Source organism: Lucilia cuprina, chromosome 5 (assembly GCF_022045245.1).
Source record: "Lucilia cuprina isolate Lc7/37 chromosome 5, ASM2204524v1, whole genome shotgun sequence".
NCBI lineage: Eukaryota > Metazoa > Arthropoda > Insecta > Diptera > Calliphoridae > Lucilia > Lucilia cuprina.
Genome location: NC_060953.1, coordinates 24,646,637 through 24,667,380, shown reverse-complemented (window position 1 = coordinate 24,667,380; position 20,744 = coordinate 24,646,637). Strand labels below are relative to the sequence as shown.

The window sequence follows — 20,744 nt, the reverse complement described above, 5'->3', positions numbered from 1 at the left end:
AAGCAGCCAGGAATCTATCAGTTGATAAATCTGATGTGACTTCCAAATGAAGTGTTTTTAGTCGAGGTACCCAATATTCGATCCTTAAGATCCTGAGCATTAACTGATTTCCACCGTGGATAGAAATCGTATGTACGAACTCAATCAAAAGACGGGTAAAGCGACATGAATATGGCAACAATATGGGATGCCGTTCGGTATAGACTAACGAAGGTGATTTTGTCAAACGACCATTAAGTCTCATAACACCCTCATTATCCAGAAATGGATTCAAAGTCAATAAAGGACTTTTCGAAGATAGTGGTCTTTTATCCAAAAGACATTGGTATTCTTCGACAAAATTTACTTTTTGAGCCAAAACTGCCAATCGCAGTTTTACTCTCTTAACCTCAATGTTTGTCACAATAGTAGTCTCAAAGGAATTTCGATTCCTATGAGCCGGGTGAGTATTATAGAAAAATCTAAATACATAGGCTAACACTCGAATTGCCCTATCAAGAGAAGAAAATCTCTCAAGAATGTCTTCATAATTCGAAAAAAATGAAGCATGAGATTTTACTGCACGAGCCTCTAAGTACGTATCTAATAAAGACAAATTTCCTAGATTCCAGGTAGTGCTTTTTTCCCGAAGCCAATTTGGACCATGCCACCATGGACTGTTCAGTCTTAAATCAGAGGGTGACATACCCCGACTTCCCAAGTCTGCTGGGTTGTCGTCAGATTTGACATGGTGCCAATTATGTCTTCCGACCACTTCCTGAATTTTACAAACTCTGTTGGCTACAAAGGTTGCCCATGAACAAGGGTCCTTTTTCAGCCAAGCAAGGACGATTGTAGAATCAGTTCAACAATATATTTGACATAATGGGATGTCAATTTCATATAATACGGATTTTAAAAGATCCGTCGCAAGAACTGCACCACAGAGTTCAAGTCGTGGTAGAGAAATTGATTTGATGGGAGCTACTTTTGTTTTAGCAGTTAACAAATGGGTATAAATTTCGCCATTAGGTCTTGCGACTCTAGCATAAATTACCCCTGCATATGCTTTTTCAGATGCATCTGAAAAGACATGAAGCTCCACTGTAGAATTAGGTATATAATTAACCCATCTAGGAATCTGGAAGTCGTTTACTTCATGATATGAAGTAGCAAATTTTTGCCATTCGGCTTCAGTAGCGGGCTTGAGAGCTGCGTCCCAATCTATCTGGTCTTGCCAAACCTTCTGCATTATCATCTTAGCGACAATAATGACTGGTCCTAACCATCCAACAGGGTCAAATAATCTAGCTATTATAGATAGTACTTCTCTTTTTGTGTGACTTGATCGCATCGAAATACGATCCACATTAAAATAAAACGAGTCAGAATGAGCATTCCACTGTAACCCAAGAGTTTTTGAGCTACTTGACTCAATAAATGTCAATAGTTTGGCATCTACTAAATGCTCAACGGGTATACCAGATAAGATGGATTTTTCATTCGAAGTCCATTTCCTAAGAACAAACCCTGCTGAAGCTAAAGCCGCTATAAGTTGATCTCGAGCGATCAAAGCGGTTGGGATCTCGTGAGTCCCAGTTAATACGTCATCGACGTACATACATTTCCGAAGTATTTTCGCCGCTAGAGGGTACTCAGCTTCGGAATCTTCAGCTAATTGTACCAAGGTACGGATGGCAAGATAAGGTGCACAATTTACACCGAAGGTTACAGTCTGTAACTCATACTCTTGAATTTCCTCCGAAGGAGAATCACAAAACAAAATTCGTTGAAATGGAGTATGAGAACTATCAAGTCTAATCTGTCTATACATTTGTGTTATATCACAATTAAACACAAACCTAAAAAAGCGCCAACGTAAAATCAGGAGAACGAGATCTGCCTGTAATGTGGGTCCCACAAATAAACAATCGTTAAGACTGTTGCCGTTAGACGTTTTATTCGACGCATTGAAAACCACACGTAATTTTGTAGTTTTTCTATCCAATTTAATAACAGGATGATGAGGCAGGTAGCAAGAAGAAGAAGAAGAGTCTTTAACTGGACGCATATGGTCTAAAGTTAAATATTCCCTAACGACGTCATCATACATATTCTTGATGACAGGATTTCTCAAGAGAGAGGATTCTGTCCGTATAAATTGCGCCCTAACATTCTGTTTAGACTGACCTAAAGTTAACGTCCCGGGAAATTCAGGTTTAAATGGTAATGTTACTACATATCTACCAGTAGAATCCCTACGAGTAGTTTTCTTATAATTGTCCTCACACATACGATCATGTGCTGACATAAGTTTCCGTTTAGGAGGTTCCTCTATTTCCCAAAATCTAAGTAAGGTACTATTTATACTATCTTCTTCAGAAAATTCAACTTTAGTGCTGTATACCTGAATGGAAGACTGAGGAACTGGACCAGTAATAATCCAGCCGAAAATAGTTTTCTGAGCCACTAATGTCCCTAAAACCTTTCTAACTGAACCCATTATAATTCGTGGATATAAATCTGCCCCTAAGAGTAGATCTACTGGTTTAGAATCAAACAAGTTAGTATCTGCCAAACGTATATTTGGCAAATCATTTCGATACTCATTCGATATAATAAATGAGGGTAAATTACCAGAGATCGTTGGCAAAACGAGAGCTACTGTACTCAAAACAATTGAAGAGTCCGAGGGAGTGCCAATATAAATGGAACACGATTTCCTTGATATTACAGAATTCGGCTGGTTGATACCAGATATTTGAGCATTCGTCGATTGCGTCAAAATTTTTAAACGATTCTGTACTCTTTCGGAAATAAACGATGTTTCCGAAGCAGGGTCAATGAGAGCACGAGCTGGGTACGTCATACCCTGGTGATGAATATTCACCATCGCTGTTCCTAACAATACTGTATGGTTTTGCGAAGTATAAAACGCCTGTCTATTAATAGGAGCTGAAGTGCAAGAGCTGTTAGATGTTGCTACTTGAGAAGAAACTGTGGGTATAGATAGAGCAGCTTGTGATAAAGCACTTGTGCTCGGACCCGAATTAGAAGTTCTAGAACTTCCATTTGAATCTTCTGAAGTAGGCACATTTCTATGTAACATAGTATTGTGCTTCTTTTTACAAATAGAACAACAATGCAGACTCTTACAATCTTTCACTTCATGATTTCGTGACAAACAATTAATGCAATAGTGATGTTTCTTAATAGTCGAGAATCTGTCCATTACCGAAAGTTTTTTAAATCTCTTACAATCTCGTAGAAAATGGCTTTGATTCTTACATAAAATGCAAGAAAGAGAAGAAGATGAAGTGGCATGGTGCGCCTTCACCTTTGGAGTCGATAATTTTTTCGATTGTGGGACTTCCCTAATGTCTCGTAGACATTCTAAGGTCTGAATTCTTTCTGTCAGAAATGCATCCAGATCTTTCCAAACAGACAATACGAATTTGTCTTTTATACTTTGTTCCCATAAGGTAACAGAGTTATCGGGTAGTCGTTGAACACAAATGAAAACAATTATCGGATCCCAATTTTCTGTCGAAACAAATAGTAAATAGATCCCTAAAAGCGGGCCAAGAAAGATAATCTTCGTCAAAGGTCTCAACATCACAGGGCGGTACTACTAAACTATGGTGAGTTTCCGTATAGTTCTGACTAACTACTGGAGAATCACTAGTCTTTTGAGCTTGGGCATACGTATGCAATCGTTCTTTAATATTCGATAAACAGTTAACGAATGCATTATAAGTCGCCTGATATTTTGATGAGACGACATCTATATCATCAGGTTCTGTTGTGTCCGAAGTAGCTAAATAGTCCAAATATGTCTGATAGGTTGACTTAACTTCATTCATTAAAACCTTCAATTCATCGGAATGAACCTCTAAACTAAAAACAGTGAGTCTTTCTTCCCTAAGATTGTTCATATTAGCTTCAAAGCTTATGAGAGCATCAGAAGCTCTAATAAAGAGAGCAAGAGCAGGCACAGACATAGTTATTTTGATATAATAGCGATTTAATAAATAAATTTAATAATTTAATTCAATTTAATTTTATCTTTATTTAAAAGACTTCAATTTGTGACGATTTATTACTACGTAACGTATTTAAATTTGCACAAAGAAATAAATAATTTAATAAAATTTTCAAATTTAAAACAAATTTTATTAAAAACTGTGAAAAAATATTTAAATAATAACCAAATTTTATATTAGTCAAACTGACCGACCGTAGGGTAACAACTCAAAACGGGAGAAGAAGCAGATAATTGTATGTATATAGATTATGTACAAGGTACATAAACATAAACACAACAACACACGATTTTATTAAATTTATTTTTCGCACATTCTTAAGAATTTTTTAATTTTATTTTTATAAGGCACTGACAAAAAGGTAGTCACTAATGTCAAACAAAAAAAAACAGTTGGCAAAGCTATCAATCACAATAGTACACAAGAAAGATTTATGTGTATGTGTTAATATAAATTTAATAAACAAGACTTTTTTTCTTTTGTCTTTCTTTTATATTTATTCTTTTGTATGCACTTTTTTAATATTAACACTCAAATTCAAAGATTGCGCACCTTATTAATCCAAAGTTTTTATTAATGTTGGTGGTTGAAATGGTGGTGGTTTTTTCTTTTGAAGAAAAGATGGCGATCTTAAGAAAAAACAAAAACAAGATAATTAATTTGAGTGCTTCAAATAATCCGGCTTCAAAAATCCGGTTCGAAGGACCAAATGTTTGTGTGTGTGCAAAAAAAAGAAATAAAAAGACAAGAAAAAGTTATGTTTTTTCAATAAAAAGTTTATTTATTAAATTTATAATTACCTTAAAGATTCTCAATAGGGGTTGTGCACTAAACCAAGTGGTCGTAATGGCGTCCACTTAACAAGTGTTTTAAAAACAAAAAAAAACTATGCAACTAGTTGCGAATTACTTTATACCGTTAGCGGTTTTTCTAGTTAGAATTTATCTCTACACTTTTTCAAAGATGAAAAAAGAAGTAGTTAGATAAATCCTAACGTAGTATAAAGGGAATAGAAAATAGGGTTTCAAATTAATTTCTAAAATGAACAGGAAATATTTTGGTACATTCAAAACATTTCTATGACGATTCTTTCGTACTGATTTTTTAAGCAAAAATTTCATAGATAATAATTATTTTCTGTCTCTGGTTTTTACATATATATATATATTGATAATCTGAATTATTAATTTGATTTTGATTAGGGAAGCGAAGCTTCCTTTGTGTACTAGTTTTTATAAAGGGAGATGGTAGCGATCAAACAAAATTACACACACAGGAATTTTTTTGATTGTGTTAGTGAAGGAAAACTTACACGCACTGGTTTGATGAAAATTAAAACACTTTTGATTTTCAGCAGAAAATTGAAGAAGAAGCAAAAATCCATATTTATTTAGTTTTTGCTGAGACATCACATTTTTATTGGAAAGTAAATTCAAAAAATAATTTTTTTGTACAACAAAAATACATTCTTATTAACGACAAAAAGTGTATGTGTAGAAGTGTTGTGCTTCTTCTTTTTCAATGATTGCTGGTATAAATTACCAACTCATAAACAATTGTTGATGAAATTTTTTTGAGTCTGAGTATTTGTTAAAAAAGACGTAGCCACAATTTGTTGAGCATTGCTCTGTTAGTATCACTAACAGAATCCTTAGACTGCGTCTATCCAGTCCTTTAAGTATTTTGGTAGCCTGTTATAAATTACTAACATATAAACCATTTTTGATTAAAGATTTTACTACAAAATTAAATGAAAAATACTCTTGTTTCATTCTGTGGATACTTTGTTTTTTATTTAACATACATACATAAACATATAACGTAAATTTAAAACATAAAAAATTACTTATTTAATTATAAATTTAAATTATTTGTTAATTAATTTCTATTTAAATTTTTATGCATCTGGCAACTCAAAATAGAACATTTTGACAGTTGTCATTAAAAAAATAATTAGCTATCGACTAGATTTCACCTTTAGGCGAAACCTGCATGTCACACATAACATACACACAAACAAATAAAAACTGTATTAAGGCTCAGTTAGTTTGAAAGTTTCTTAACCTTTTCATTCTGTGACGTTGGCTGTTTATTAGGATGGATCGAAAATAGGCTTTTCTCTCGGATCAACTTCTAATAGTGAAATTATGTTGTATTTTATAGTCAAATGAGAGACTAAAATATTATTCAATTATTTCGAGGGTAATAGCCCGCGCATGGCCGCCAAAGTATGTACAGTGTCTCATAAGTATTCGAATTTGGTTGTACTTTTAAAAGAAACAAAATTTAATAATATTTTTTGTCTGTGAAATGTATAATTAAATTTGTTATATTGTCTAGAGAGTTCTAAGGTATAATATCACACTCTGTAAAATTTGGAAGAATTACTTTTACCTCAATTGATTTAACTTTAAAAAAAAAATCCATAAAATTGCCTCACAAAAGTATTCGAATTTTTCCTGTATCTCATATATGACCATATTATACGAAACACAAAAATTAAAATCTAGTGGTGTTTTGCTTAAAATTATGTTAAGGGGTTATTATCATCCGAAATTATATATTTTTTGCTCATTTGTTCCACAATTTTGGAGCATTTGTACCATCTTTTCATGAAATACCATTAAAATGGCGATTTTTGACAATATTTGCAATTTTTTTTTTCTTTTTTTTCACAAACAAAACCAAACTTTAATATTGGGATTTAATAGACCCCTTGAGGTATATAAAAATAATAATTTTTGTTATAAAGATCTGTACTTAAAAGTTCCAAAATGTATTTTTTGTGTCGTTTTTCTGTTTCTAATTGAATTGTATGGATCTTAAGTCCCTTTTCGTACCACTATGGTCGATATTTTCTGACAAAGTTGGCTAGTATACATTCGTGTACATATTAGCACTAATATATTTTAAATTATCAATACATTATATCGGTATACAATTCCAAAACATGCCTTTACAAAACTTCATCCTATACAGTAGATTTCAGTTTTTACTATTCGTAACTTTCACGCTTATGTTAACCATTACAATAACACTGTAAGTCCAAAATTTTGGGTTTATTTTGATCATAGCAATAAATATTTAAAGATATCGATATTTTTGAGTTAGACCATAATGATATAGTGGCATGCAGCCTGGACGTCATTGGTATATAAAAATAATAATATTACCATATTGAATGGTGTTTCTTCTAGGCATGTTTTGGAGTTGTACACTTCCACAATACATTGAAAACTTAAAATATATAAAATCTGATATCTAAAAGAATATATACAAGAAAACTTTCCCCGAAAATTTTTGACCCTTGAATTATGAAAATGGACTTAAGTTCCAGTATATTGAATTAGCGACAGAATAATGATATCAGTAATATATCTTAGATCGTTTATATACAGATTCTTGTAACAAAAAATACTGTTCTTAGATACTCCAAGGGGTCTATCAAATCACAATATCAAATTTTGGTTTTATCTATGGATAAAATACTACAAATTTTGTCAAAAATCGTTATTTTAATGATGTTACATAAAAAAGGGTACAAATCCCCAAAAATTGTGGATTATAGTAACCCCTTAAAACAATTTAAAGCATAAAAACCATTCGATTCTAAAATTTGTGTTTCGTATAATATGATCAAATATGAAATACAGGAAAAATTCGTATACTTTTGTGAGACAATTTTATGGACTTGTTTGAAAAAAGCTAATTTAATTTAAGTAAATGTAAATTTTTCATGTTTTAAATTGAGTGATATCAATTGAGAAATGAGATATACTGTAAATGCGTTTATATGGGAAAAATGGCACTTTTTAGAGTTTTTTTTTCGCAAAATGAGGCTTTAAGAATTAATTATTGCACCATTTTATAGCAAAATCGTAATGTCTACAAAATTGTCTTTACAAAAAACTTAAAATTGGTTAAAAAAGTTTTGAGTTATTAAAATTTCCCCCGAGAATTTTGTGATTCTGAAGACATAAAAGTAAATATAAGAAAATTTTTGTTAGTTTGAAAAATTTTACAAAAAAATATTATGTTTATCTTTATAAGGTTCATAAATGTGCTACTCAAATTGGATAACGCTTACTCGGTTTAGTCTGTGGTTAAAAAAGGGCCATTATTTTAACAGCGTCTCTTGATTTTGAACCCGGTTTTTAGAGGGTTAATGATTTTTAATTTCGGAAATTTTATCAGAAATAACTTTTCACGGATTCCGAAATAATAATCGCAATTTAATTGATCAAATTTAAGCAAAAAATGGTAATAATATAATTTTTACTTAATTAATGGCAAAAACTGCCTTTTTCCCGAAATCTCTAAATTTCACATCGCAGGTACGTTAAAACTATGAGAGGTATTGAGCTCATTCTTTCTGTGATTCATTCAAGGATATACCTTTATAATATACAGTATAAAAAACTTTAATTTTTAAAAATCCAGTTAACAAAATTTTTTAAAGTTTTAAAATGCTGCTAAAATAATGGTATTTTTTTGACCACAGACTAAACTAAGAATCTTATAAAGATAAATTAGTAAAATTTTTCAAAATTAAAAAAAATTTCTTATATTTACTTTTATATGTCTTCAGAATCACAAAATTTTCGGGGGAAATTTTAATAACTCAACCATTTTTTAACCAATTTTGAGTTTTTCCATCTTTTTGGAAAGACGTTTTGTAGACATTACGATTTTGCTCCAAAAAGTGTCATTTTTCCCATATAAACGCATTAACAAACTTTGGCGGAGATGCGCGGGCTCCTACCCTTAAAATAATTGAATAATATTTTACAGTCTTCCATTTGACGATAAAATACAACATAATTTCACTATTAGAAGTTGATCCGAGCGAAAAGCCTATTTTCGACCCACCCTACTGTTTATGTGTAGTTAGTTTCTACGTAAGAACGTAGCAGCTGTTTTTAAGAATGAGCCAAAAGCAACCTGATTAGTTGTGTAAAAAATCTGAGTTGATTTTTTTTTGCTTAAAGCTAGATTATTACCCTTATTCTATAACTTATATAACGTTCCTTCCTGTACCGTTCTTAACATAAATTTGTATTTTATAAACATTTTGTGTAAATTGTTATGTTTTTAACATAGAAGTGCTCTTTTAATAACAAAATGACAATGAATGAATTATTTTTCAGTGTTGACAAACTCAGTTTCCTGAACGTAATTCCTAAGAATCATCCAATCAGTGCTCGTAACCCTGTGTGTCCACTAAGAATACGTACTATTATACTAACTTCAGACTTGCTCATTTTGAGGAGATTTTTCGTCTTGCTCTCATCAGGGTCACCCTATAGGATTTTCGCTTTTGTTACGTCGAATGGTTTTGCAGCTTAACTCCTCAAGTATAATAAGTCCTAATCTATTACCACATCAAACTTTTTTAATTTACATTTAAATTAACGAAAGAAAAGTTATAGAATTAGGGTATATGTAATATAAATTAATTAATATTGGTATATATTTATTATATAATTAATATAATTATAAAAAGTAAACATTTTTATTTTCTTTCTTGGTCATTTCTTTTTTTCTTATGACGTTTATGTTGAAAGTAATGTCATCTTTTATATTTTCTTTGACATACATATTTCAGAGCTTTTTCTCTCTTACTTTTTATTTTCGATTTTTTGTTTAATTTTAAACTTCATAACATTTAGTGAGATAACTTTTTTAATAAATATTTACTTATTTATATTTACTTTTAAAGTATTTCAATTAATCGTAATGTTTAAAATTTTCTGATGTACATAATTTTTAAAACTTTAACATCACTGTTTTTTCATGTTTATTTTTTTTTTTTTGTAATTTATGTGTCAGCTGTTTATAGCTGTTTTGTGACGTTCCGTTGACTATTTATGTGTAGTTTCTACGTAGCAGTCGTTTTTAAACTTCAACGTTACGGCAAAACTAACGACTTACACAGGATCTTTCGTAGGCCAAAAACGAATTAGCTGATTCATCGCGAAAAAACGCAGAGACTAACCGAGCCTTTATGCAAAAGAAGTATGAACAATTTTCGCTATTCACCAACAAATTCACTGCATTGACACCCTCAAACAAATATAAACTATGTTACCCAAGTATGACTGCTTCATCTAGTTATATTCAGAGGTAGTTTATGATCATAACTCAGTTATTAATGAACCGAATTAGCAAGTATGACAAAATTATTAAAGCTTTGGAATTTATTTATTTTTATCTTAAATATAACAAATGACAATATACTATAACATATCCTATTTAAAAACATTTTAAAGCTGTTTAAACCCTGAAAATGTAAAAGATTACATTAAGTAATAAGTGTGTACGAGTTTGGCATCAATAACTTCCAAAGTTTTAAGTTCGGATTTTATTGATATTTAAAATGAACATCAATATTAAAAATATTTAAATTTTTATTAAATCGAGAAATAAAAGTTATTTATTAATAAGAGCACTCTTAACAACCCATTCGGACATTACCACCCATTGACTACATTTGCCTAGCTCTTGGCAGTCTCATTGTAGGCTAAAAGTGACAAGCCTATGTTAAAATGGGTAGTTACCACATCACATACCACATCACAGCCTTTGCGACACATCAAATTGTTTGAATTAAACGGTAAGTTTTTCGATTGCGTTAGTACAAAAACTAACACCGTATATATACATGTGAATTTTTTCACTAACACAATTAAAAAACTTACCGTTTGAGTCAACAATATGTATATGTAGGTATGTCAAACTGTTGGGTACACACTAACAAACGAAATGACGTCATTTCAACATATACTGCGCATGACATGTAAATAGTCAACTATTGATTAATGCAGACATTTATTAAGAACACTGTTTAAAAAATAGATCTTTGATATGCTTATTTCAAAGGCGATTAAAAATTATAGAATGTAAGAGAAAAATACAACAAATTGTTAGATTAATTAGCGAGTAAAAACTCTTTTATTTATTTTTTATAATCCTAGTCGAAAAATCGAAAACATTGGGAAAATGACGCAAATGACACAAGATGAAATCATCAGCAATACAAAAACTGTTTTACAAGGTCTGGAGGCACTTCGTGTGGAACATGCATCTCTCATGTCAGGAATTAGTGAAATAAATAAAGAAGATGAAAAATCATACATTATTAAAAAAAACATTGAACATATTGACCTTGGGTTGAGTGAGGCTCAAGTGATGATGGCATTAGCTTCTCATCTTCAAAACATTGAAGCAGAAAAACAAAAGCTTAAAACACAAGTTCGAAGGTTACATCAAGAAAATGCTTGGTTAAGAGATGAATTGGCGAATACACAGCAAAAATTTCAATCTTCTGAACAATTAGTAGCTCAGTTAGAAGAAGAAAAGAAACACTTAGAATTTATGACATCGGTAAGAAAATATGATGAGAACCAGGACCAAGATGATATTAGTGAAAAGCCTCGACCAGATCCCGTTGTTGAACTGTTCCCTGATGAGGAAAACGATGACAGAAATAATATATCCCCAACCCCTCCAAGTCAGTTTTCAAACCAGTCATCAGGATACGAAATTCCTGCTCGTTTAAGAACACTACATAATCTAGTAATTCAGTACGCCTCACAAGGAAGGTAAGTTGCATATCGTTGTATAGTTTACATTTACTGCCAGTAATAATAGAAATAACATTTTCTTGCTTTGTATATTAGCCGGTTGACGGTTTAAAAGGGTTACGCGCCATAAAATAGATGGATATGCATATTTTTATGGAGTCCATAAGGTCTATTGTGGGTGAAGATTTTAAGAGAAATAAAAATACTAATAGAATACAAGATAGAGTGCCATATTCTACTGTGCCGAATCTTAAATACCCTCTACCAACTACTTTTATATTAATACTTTTCTAATTAATCTAATATTTGTAGAAACGAGTTTTCTCATGGTTAAAGCGTACTTAGGGGCTGGACAGATCGTAAAAGATTCTTTAAGCTAAATTTCTGTACATATTTCAGTCAAATTTTGTATTTATATCGTAATGTAGTAACAAGTAGGTAATGTAAAGTAAAGAAAATCCAAGTGATTTTCTGGACCTAGTATGAGAGTTGTGACCAAATATGAACCGATCGTAAAACAATTTTATAGTGATTTTATGTATATAAGACCAATATTTTTGCTAAATATATGGATATCAATATTTCGTTGTGAGTTATGTTTTTTCTGATTTTCGGGAGAAAATCGATCGAGAAATAATTTTTATGTGTCCAAAAATAGTATTTATGCCAAATATTTTATGGGTATCACTATTTGATAAAGAGTTATGTGCCTTCAAGTGTTTGTCTAAATGGGACATTGTATGGGAGTTATGATCAATTATGAACCGATCGGAAAAAATTTACAATATTGTTCTCTGTATATGATATAGTCTTTTGCAAATTAAAAGATGTTTTAAGTTCTTTTATTTCTTCGCAAGAGCTAAGTTAGATTATATAGTAATTAATTGCTTACATATCATTATTCATAAAGTGGATAGTGTAACAATTGGACAGAACATTGAACGCAAGAAATACATACAAACAAAGCCACGATCAGTAAAATATTTAAAGTATTGACTGTTTAATCGACTTTGTAATATGATATTATTTTTAATTGCTTTTTCAATATTCTGTCGGCATAAGCGATACATGTTTTATGCTACACCTCCCTTTTACGGAAGAATGTTCATACCCTTTGTGAATCTAATTTGTGACCTACTTCATTTTTAACTAAAACTAAATCTCTCACTTTTAATTTATAATCTAACAATGTTTTATCATAATTTAATTTCTGTTTTAACTTATACCCATCAATTATTTCTCGTGCTCTCTTATGTGCTATTTCTAACCTATATCTAACTTCCTTAGCATAATCTTCTACATTATATAAAGGTGATATTGTATGAACCTTATCAAATTGTTGAAACCTATTAGGAGTCTTACCGAAAACTAACTTATAAGGGCAATAGTCATGCACCGTAGATGGCGTGGTATTGAAACAGTAAGTAAAATACCTGAGCCATTCATCCCAATCGCTTTTGTTAACGGATATGTATGATCTTACATATTCGTTGAAGGTTCTATGACTTCTTTCTATAGTTCCTAGCGTCTGGTGATGATGAGCAGTCGATGTAATATTTTCTATCTTCAAAAGGTTACATAATTCATTAAGCACCGAATTTTTGTACTCTGTACCCATGTCCGTAATGAACGTCTTCATCGGTCCATAAGTAAGAATAAAATGTTCAAATATAGCTTTCGCAACTGATTTTGCGCTTTTATCTTGAATAGGTACCGTTACAAGATATTTTGTCATGTCGCATATTATAGTGACAGCATATGAATTTCCGCTATATGATTTCGGTAGTGGACCTATAGTGTCCACGATATCTATCATGATATTGTTTCATTATCTATGTTATTAACTTAGCATTAAGTAGCGCTACTTTCAATACGTTTAATAATTTATTGCCCATTTCCTTAAATTCATTAATAGAGACAAATTCGAAAATTTTCTCACTAGGTGCCACTTGTAATTTATTAATTTTTAGTTTGCCGGTCACTTCTTCGAGCCTTGGGAAAAACTGTCCTAAGTCAAAATTCCCATTAATAAACAATTCATTTATTTTCATACAGGCAAGTTTCGATTTACCACGGTTAATATAAAATTTTTGTGGGTCAATTTTTAGCTTTCAAATCATTATGGTTATACGCGATAATGCGTCAGCAACATAATTATCTTTTCCCCTAAGATATTAAACTGTAAAATCATATTCCTCTAAATCAAGTCTCATTCTTGTTAATTTTGAACTTTGTTTTTTTATAGAAAACAAATAAGACAATGGTCTGTGATCAGTGCGGGTTAAGAAATGTTTTCCATATATGTACGGTCTAAGTAAAATGCATAATAGCCCTGGGAGTATTCCTTTATCCGTAGATTTATGTCCCAGATATGTTACCTCTTTCCTGAAGAACGTACATTTCTCAGGATGCAACTTGAGATTATATTTCCTACATAACTCAAACACATTTGTTAAATTCTAAAGCATGTGTTTTTCGGAAAACCCTAGTACTACTAGATCGTCCATATACAAGAAAGCTTGGTCAGGCTTTAGACCGCTGAAAGCAATTGTCATCGTTCTTTGGAATGAATTTGGGGTTATTTTTAAACCATAATGTAAAAACTGCTTGTATCTTAGATCAAAAAATATCGTACCAAGGGATCTAATTTTGCCTTCACATATTCCACTTAATATTGTTATATGTTTAGTATTTAATTTTTTTAAAGGCATACTGGTGTTTTAGCAAGGATATGTCTGCACCTGTGTCTACTAGCAATGTTATTTATTCTTTAGTTTGATTAATCTGTAGTTTTATGAAAATGCTTAAGTTGAGGATAAGATTGTACACTTTTTTATTTACTTTTCTGATCTTAGGGGAGCGTTCTGCTTTTCCGAATCGCTTTAAGATAGATTGGCTGCTCTCACATAATTGCCGCGGTTGTTACCTCGCTGCATTCTATTTCTGTTTCTGTTGTTATAATTGTTATTATTATTTCTAAATCCATTTCTGTTCGGATTTCTAAAGCCGTGGTTGTCTACAAAGTTATTGTTACTTCTATTGTAATTTCTTTTTCTATCATAATTATTCTGTCTTTGTCCATAATATAGTATGGCGTTTTGTTGACCTGTTGCTCGGTACAGCTGTTTACAAACTTAATAACAGCTTCGTTCATACTGTTAAATTGACCTGCTTTCATGATAAGTTTTACTTTATCAATTGTGCAGTTTTTAGTAAGTGCCTTTACGGCAACCTGCGTCGAATATTTGCTTGCTAATTCGCAAAACAAGCCATCCGATATATACGCGTTTTCTAATGATTTTATAAGATTTTCTATATCTGTACAATATGCATTTGCTGTTTTATTATTTTGTCTTATTTTCATTATTTTTGATGATAATACTTCCACCGATTCTCCTTTAACAGTACTATTCAGTTTGCCAATAATTTCTGTTATGGTCGCTTCATTATCAATTAAATTTCTAGCAGTTCCTTTTAGTTTAGTTTTTATAAAAGACGCTGCTGTGGATTCGTGACTTCCCTTTATTGAGTCGACCAAAGCCAATGAACCAAGAAAAGATCGTAAGTTTTCAGATTTCCCATCATAATCTGTAATTAGCCTTGAGGCTGAATTCAAAAATTCTACTACTGTGAAAATCTAGGTTTTATAAATACCTCTTCATGCAAATTTTCTGGTATGTCAATTTTTATGTCTTTTCTAATGGAAACTTTAAAAACTCTTTCCTTTAAATCGAGAAAAAATCCCTCTGCCGCAGTTTGATGTGCTTTAGTTAGTCTGTTATAATTTACTTTAAGTATTACTCTTATATCCTAAAAAACAACGTAGCAAAGTTTGCATATGTTGGTCAATTGTTTCTTCCTTACTTGGTCTGTCAATATTCAAACATTGGTAAGATCGATCAAATTCATCTTTAATTATTCTAACTCTTTTTACTATATCTGACCACTCCATCTATACTCGTTAGCTCGGATTGTATATTTCTTCTTTAATCCTTTAGTATATAAGGCGTAAAGACGCAACAATGTATTTAAGCCTATTAAAACAGTTGTTATTATTAAACAACATTCAATTAATTCAAGATTTGTATTTGCCTGTACTACCTCAACTTCATTGACCACATTGGCCGAAGGATTTTCTATTTTGGATTGGTGTTTTTTCATTACAAAGGACCTTAAAAAATTTTCTGGCACTCCAAAAGACTTTTTATAATAAAATAAATGCCTTTAGGTGCTTTAAAACAGCACTCCCAAGGTCTTTTTTTATTCAGCTGGCAGGATCGCCATATAGAGCTATGTAATTAAAAGATGTTAAGTTCAATCTTAATTCTTCGCAAGAGCTAAATTATAGCTCTCTTGTGTTAAGCAAAGTGTGTCTTTTTTGAAAAAGTTCTTAGATCATATAGTAAATTATTGCTTACACAGCATTATTCATAAAGTGGATAGTGTAACAATTGGACAGAACATTGAACGCAAGACATACTTACAAACAAAGCCACGATCAGTAAAATATTAAGTATTGACTATTTTATCGACTTTGTAATATGATATTATTTTTAATAGCTTTTTCAATTCTGTCGGCATAAGCGATACATGTTTTATGCTACAATACACAGCATAAAACATTTTGGGTCATAGACCCAAAAAGTATTCACATGTGTCTGCTAGTTAAAAGCACCAATTGGAAGACTCATTCAATTTGAGCTGCAAATCTACACCAAAATTGACACAAGGAAACCTTATAGGACGTCCTCTGAAAATCACATTGATGCTTATATTAGTAACAATAAATTACAATATTTTGATGGTGGGTATTTCATTTCGGCACATTCGAATACAAACTTCATTTTTCAATATTAGAAGATTTTTCATTTCAAACTTTCTACAAATATTATGATAAATTTCAGTTTTTTTCAAACATGATTTAAGATTTTCGTATATAAAATAATTAAAATTATGTAATCCCGAAATCTCTTTTGGCATCCCTATATAAATTTTTTAAAATTTTACAGGAGCAGCGAAAAACTATTTTCATTGAAAAATTTGTTCCTATCAACACGATTTATTATTATTTAATAAACAAATTAATTAATTGTGCAACCTTTCATTTAATGGTTGTCAATGGCGTACATATCTACATAAAAATTAATAAATTAAAATTTCATATTTGATAGTACCTTTTAATGCCAAGGAGTCTAACGAGTCTAGCTATACATTAAAATCAAAAATGAAATGGATTTTTGGTTAGTTAGGGCCGATTGCGTTTCAGGTTACGATTCGTATTTTTGGCAATTGCAAACGATTTTTTAACAATGTAGATTTTTAAATATATTTTTTAATTCATTTAAATATTGCTTAAAACTTAAATATTTGCAGGTACGAAGTAGCTGTACCATTATGTAAGCAAGCATTGGAAGATCTTGAAAAAACAAGTGGACATGATCACCCTGATGTAGCTACAATGCTAAATATATTGGCTCTGGTTTATCGCGATCAGGTAAATACCGAAAACATTTCTATCATGCTATAAACGTACATTCATTTCCAAAAATATATATGCAAATTTTAGAATAAATATTTAGCTACTTTAATCACTGGACTTATGTTCATACAAGTCCAGTGTATGTTTTGAGTTATATAGGTGTACTATGTATAACAACTTATGTTCATACAAGTCCAGTGTATGTTTTGAGTTATATAGGTGTACTATGTATAACAACTAAATGGGCGATACTGCCCATATTGGAGAAGTTATTTTTCCCAATTTTACTGATTTTTTCAAACGTCAATAATATTCTAATGTAATCTAAAAAAATTTTATTAGTTTCCCAGATATGGCAGGTTAATTAAAAGTCCTCCAATTTTTCTCTAAATGTTCACAAAGTTTTTCATGGAAATTTTAAGATTCTAGCTCTAATTTACTTTTATTTACAATAAACCAAAAATCAAAACTTTTTACATTGTTATTATAGAATATGACAATTAATTAATTACTGTTCAGATCAACAAGATTTTATATAAAAATATTTCAAATTTATTAGAGATGAAGATTTCATTTTATTTAAACCAAAATATTACCTCCTAGAAGTAGATAGTTTTTAAATGTAATATGCACTTAGATCTTGTGTCGTAGACAAATCAAATGTGATTTATAATGCCAACCCGTTAGCGGTTTAGGTTAGAAGGGGGATCATTCGCTAGTGGGGCACATCTATCAATGCGAATAACTTGAAAACCGAGTAATCGATTTTACCGCGTTATCAAATTTTGTTTTCTTTTATCGATTATCTATCATCCCTGAAAATTTGAAACATTAACTTTACATATGATGGGAGGCAGACATGATTAATTGTTTTTCAAAGGGCTGTGAAAATATTTCACTGTGCGAACTTTTTGTGCTAACTTTTTTGTTTTTGTGATATATAATATATATATATATATATATATATATATATATATATTTATATATATATATATAATATATATATATATATATATATATATATATATATATATATATATATTATATATATATATATATATATATTATAATATATATATATATTATATATATATATATATATATATTATATATATATTATATATATATATATTATATATAATTATATATATATATAATATATATATATATATATATATATATATAAAAGATATATATATACATGAGGATGACTTAGAAAAGATTGAAAGGAATAAAACTAAAGCCAACATATATAAGTATCCGAACTAAGAAAATAATTAAGAATATGTATTGTGGTTTTAATTAGAGGCCGCCTCAAAAAAAAGTGGCTATGGTCCCCCTTCTACCCTACTCGTTAGAACCTTCCAACAAGGTTACAATAAAAGGCAAGCTTTATAGGATTCTATCGTTGTTGTAAATAATATTTCAAAAAGGTATTTAAATCAATTTTAACTTAAAAATTGCCGGCCACCTTGCAATACCTTAGGAATTGCAAAAGATTTTTAAACGATGTAGATTTTTAAGAAGTCTTTCGACTTTCCCCACGGAACCGAAGTCCCGTAGGTGGATTTTTGGACTGTTTCGACTTTTCCCACAGAACCGAAGTCCTGCAGGTGGATTAATGATATAAGTAATAAAGATAATAAATAAAAAGGTAAAAACATAAATAAGGAAGTAGGAACATAAATATATTTCTGTTAATCTTTTAAAGTAAAAATAAATTAAAAGTTAAAAAGTGTTGAACCACGTAGTATAATATAGTTTTCTGTGCCAATAATGACCCTAATACGTTTTGTTGTATTTCCGGTAAAATAATGTGCGGATATAAATATGCTCCGATAAGAAAAAAATTAGGATCTGCCAAACAAAGATTTGATTAATTTTTCAATATCGACACTTACAGAAGTCGAAGGCAAATTTCCTGTTATTTCCGGTAAAACATACCTTAGTTGATATTTTTATTGAAGAATCAAAATATGAACTAATTTCCAAAGGACAACATTTTTTAACTCCAAAAACTACATTATTAAGGCCAGAAACGGTGGAATTCGCAATGATTGAACACTTTTAATCTTGTTCGTAAACGTTCAGAAATGAAAGAACATTCTGAACCCGAGTCTATTAAAGCACAGACTTGATACTTATTCTGATTACCATTGCAGTCCCTAACAAAACGGACGTATGCGATTGTCGAGTGGGTCGTAAAACCTCACTGAAATTCTGTTCAGTAGAAAGAACAACTATGGAATTATCTGTATGCTGTAGGGGAAGCATAGAATGATGTCAATTATTGCAAATAAAACATGATTGCACAACTTCTGACTTCATGTGTCCTCGAAATGCATTTAGTACAGCAGTTATAATCATTAACAGTAGAAATTCTTTCAGATACTAAAAGATTCTTAAATCGATGATTATTTCGTAAATAGTGAGACTGATTAGGGGATAAGATGCATGAAAGTTTAGTAGAAGGAGAACTATTAGAACAGAAGAGACGTCAGTCGAGTTCGTACCTTTTAAATCATGAAGACATTGCAATGTCTGAATTCCTTCTAACAGAAAGTCATCGAAATCTTTCCATGTGGACAAAACAGTTTTGTTCTTAACACCCTGTTCCCACAAAATAACTGTAGATATGGGCAGACATTGAAAACACATAGAAATTATAATTGGGTCCCAATTTTCAGTAGGCACTTCATAAATAGAAAGAGCCGTAAGGCAACTAATAATTCCGCGTTGTAATGTTTTGAATTCTGTTATCGATTCCTTGTCAAGGAAAGGATGACCAAAAATATGTTTTAGTTGGTTATGTACCAACATAAGAGAATTGTCATATGCTTCCTTTAAATCGCCCCAAGCAACTTCAAAACTTTCGTAAACAAGTTGATATTTAGAAAAGACTTCTTTTGCTTCACCCTCGGTTTTTCGTATCAAATGGCAAAGGCGTTCTATATTGCTAAGCCGTGAGCTATTAATAAAAATTGCGGTAAATAAATCCCTAAAAGCGGGAAAAGAAAAATAGTCACCTCCGAAAGGATCGATATCACAAAGAGGTAGAGTCAGACTATGCTCTGAATTACCGAAGTTCGGATTTACCGTTGGAAATTCACTACTTTTCGCAGCCGATTTGAATTTATCTTTTTTATATATGGATCCTTTACATTGGATATAAGCTGAGAAGGTGGCTTGTTATTTAGCACTCACTACTTCAAAGTCACTAGTTTCGAAAGTGTTAAGACATACATTGTAAGTTGTCTTAACATTTTTCCAAAGTGTTTTTAACACCTCACTCTGAATCTCTAAGGTATTAACCTTATGAATTTCTTCGCCAAAATGACTAAACATATTCCTAAATCTAATAAGAGCATACAATACTTTATAAATGTGTTTATAAAAAGTAGATTAAAATAGATAAATCAATAGCCCGATGTCAAATTACTACTTGAATACAAAATTTATTAAAACAAACGTGATAATAGTCAAATTGGCCGAGCGTAGGGCGACTAATATAAAGGTAGAAAAAGAATCAACCGTTTTTGTATTTTATCGTTTTATTTTACAGATGTGAATCTGTAAACAAATAATAATAAATTATTATTTTCTCTGAAGAGCCCTTTACAAAATCACATTTTTCGTACGAAAGGTCTAAAAAATAAAATT

At 30.8% G+C, this 20,744-nt stretch overlaps 2 protein-coding genes across 6 annotated transcripts in view; one reads left to right on the top strand and one right to left on the bottom strand.

The window, feature by feature from the left end:
* The window catches only part of LOC111680253 (kinesin light chain), a 168,396-nt gene that overhangs the window by 80,076 nt on the left and 67,576 nt on the right, over window positions 1–20,744 (top strand). For 2 of the 5 annotated variants that reach the window (XM_046952354.1, XM_046952353.1), the window contains 3 exons: window positions 9,852–10,145; window positions 10,997–11,623; window positions 16,979–17,099. In XM_046952354.1, the coding sequence (XP_046808310.1) occupies window positions 10,027–10,145; window positions 10,997–11,623; window positions 16,979–17,099 (867 nt within the window). In that variant the 5' untranslated portion in view covers window positions 9,852–10,026. Of the gene's footprint in view, window positions 1–9,851; window positions 10,146–10,781; window positions 10,922–10,996; window positions 11,624–16,978; window positions 17,100–20,744 lie in introns of those variants that run through there. The other 3 variants (XM_023441883.2, XM_023441881.2, XM_023441882.2) reach the window with 3 other exon arrangements.
* Window positions 845–3,088, bottom strand: LOC124420197. Its single transcript, XM_046952408.1, has one exon. The coding sequence runs from the start codon at window positions 3,086–3,088 to the stop codon at window positions 845–847; it is 2,244 nt and encodes a 747-aa protein (XP_046808364.1).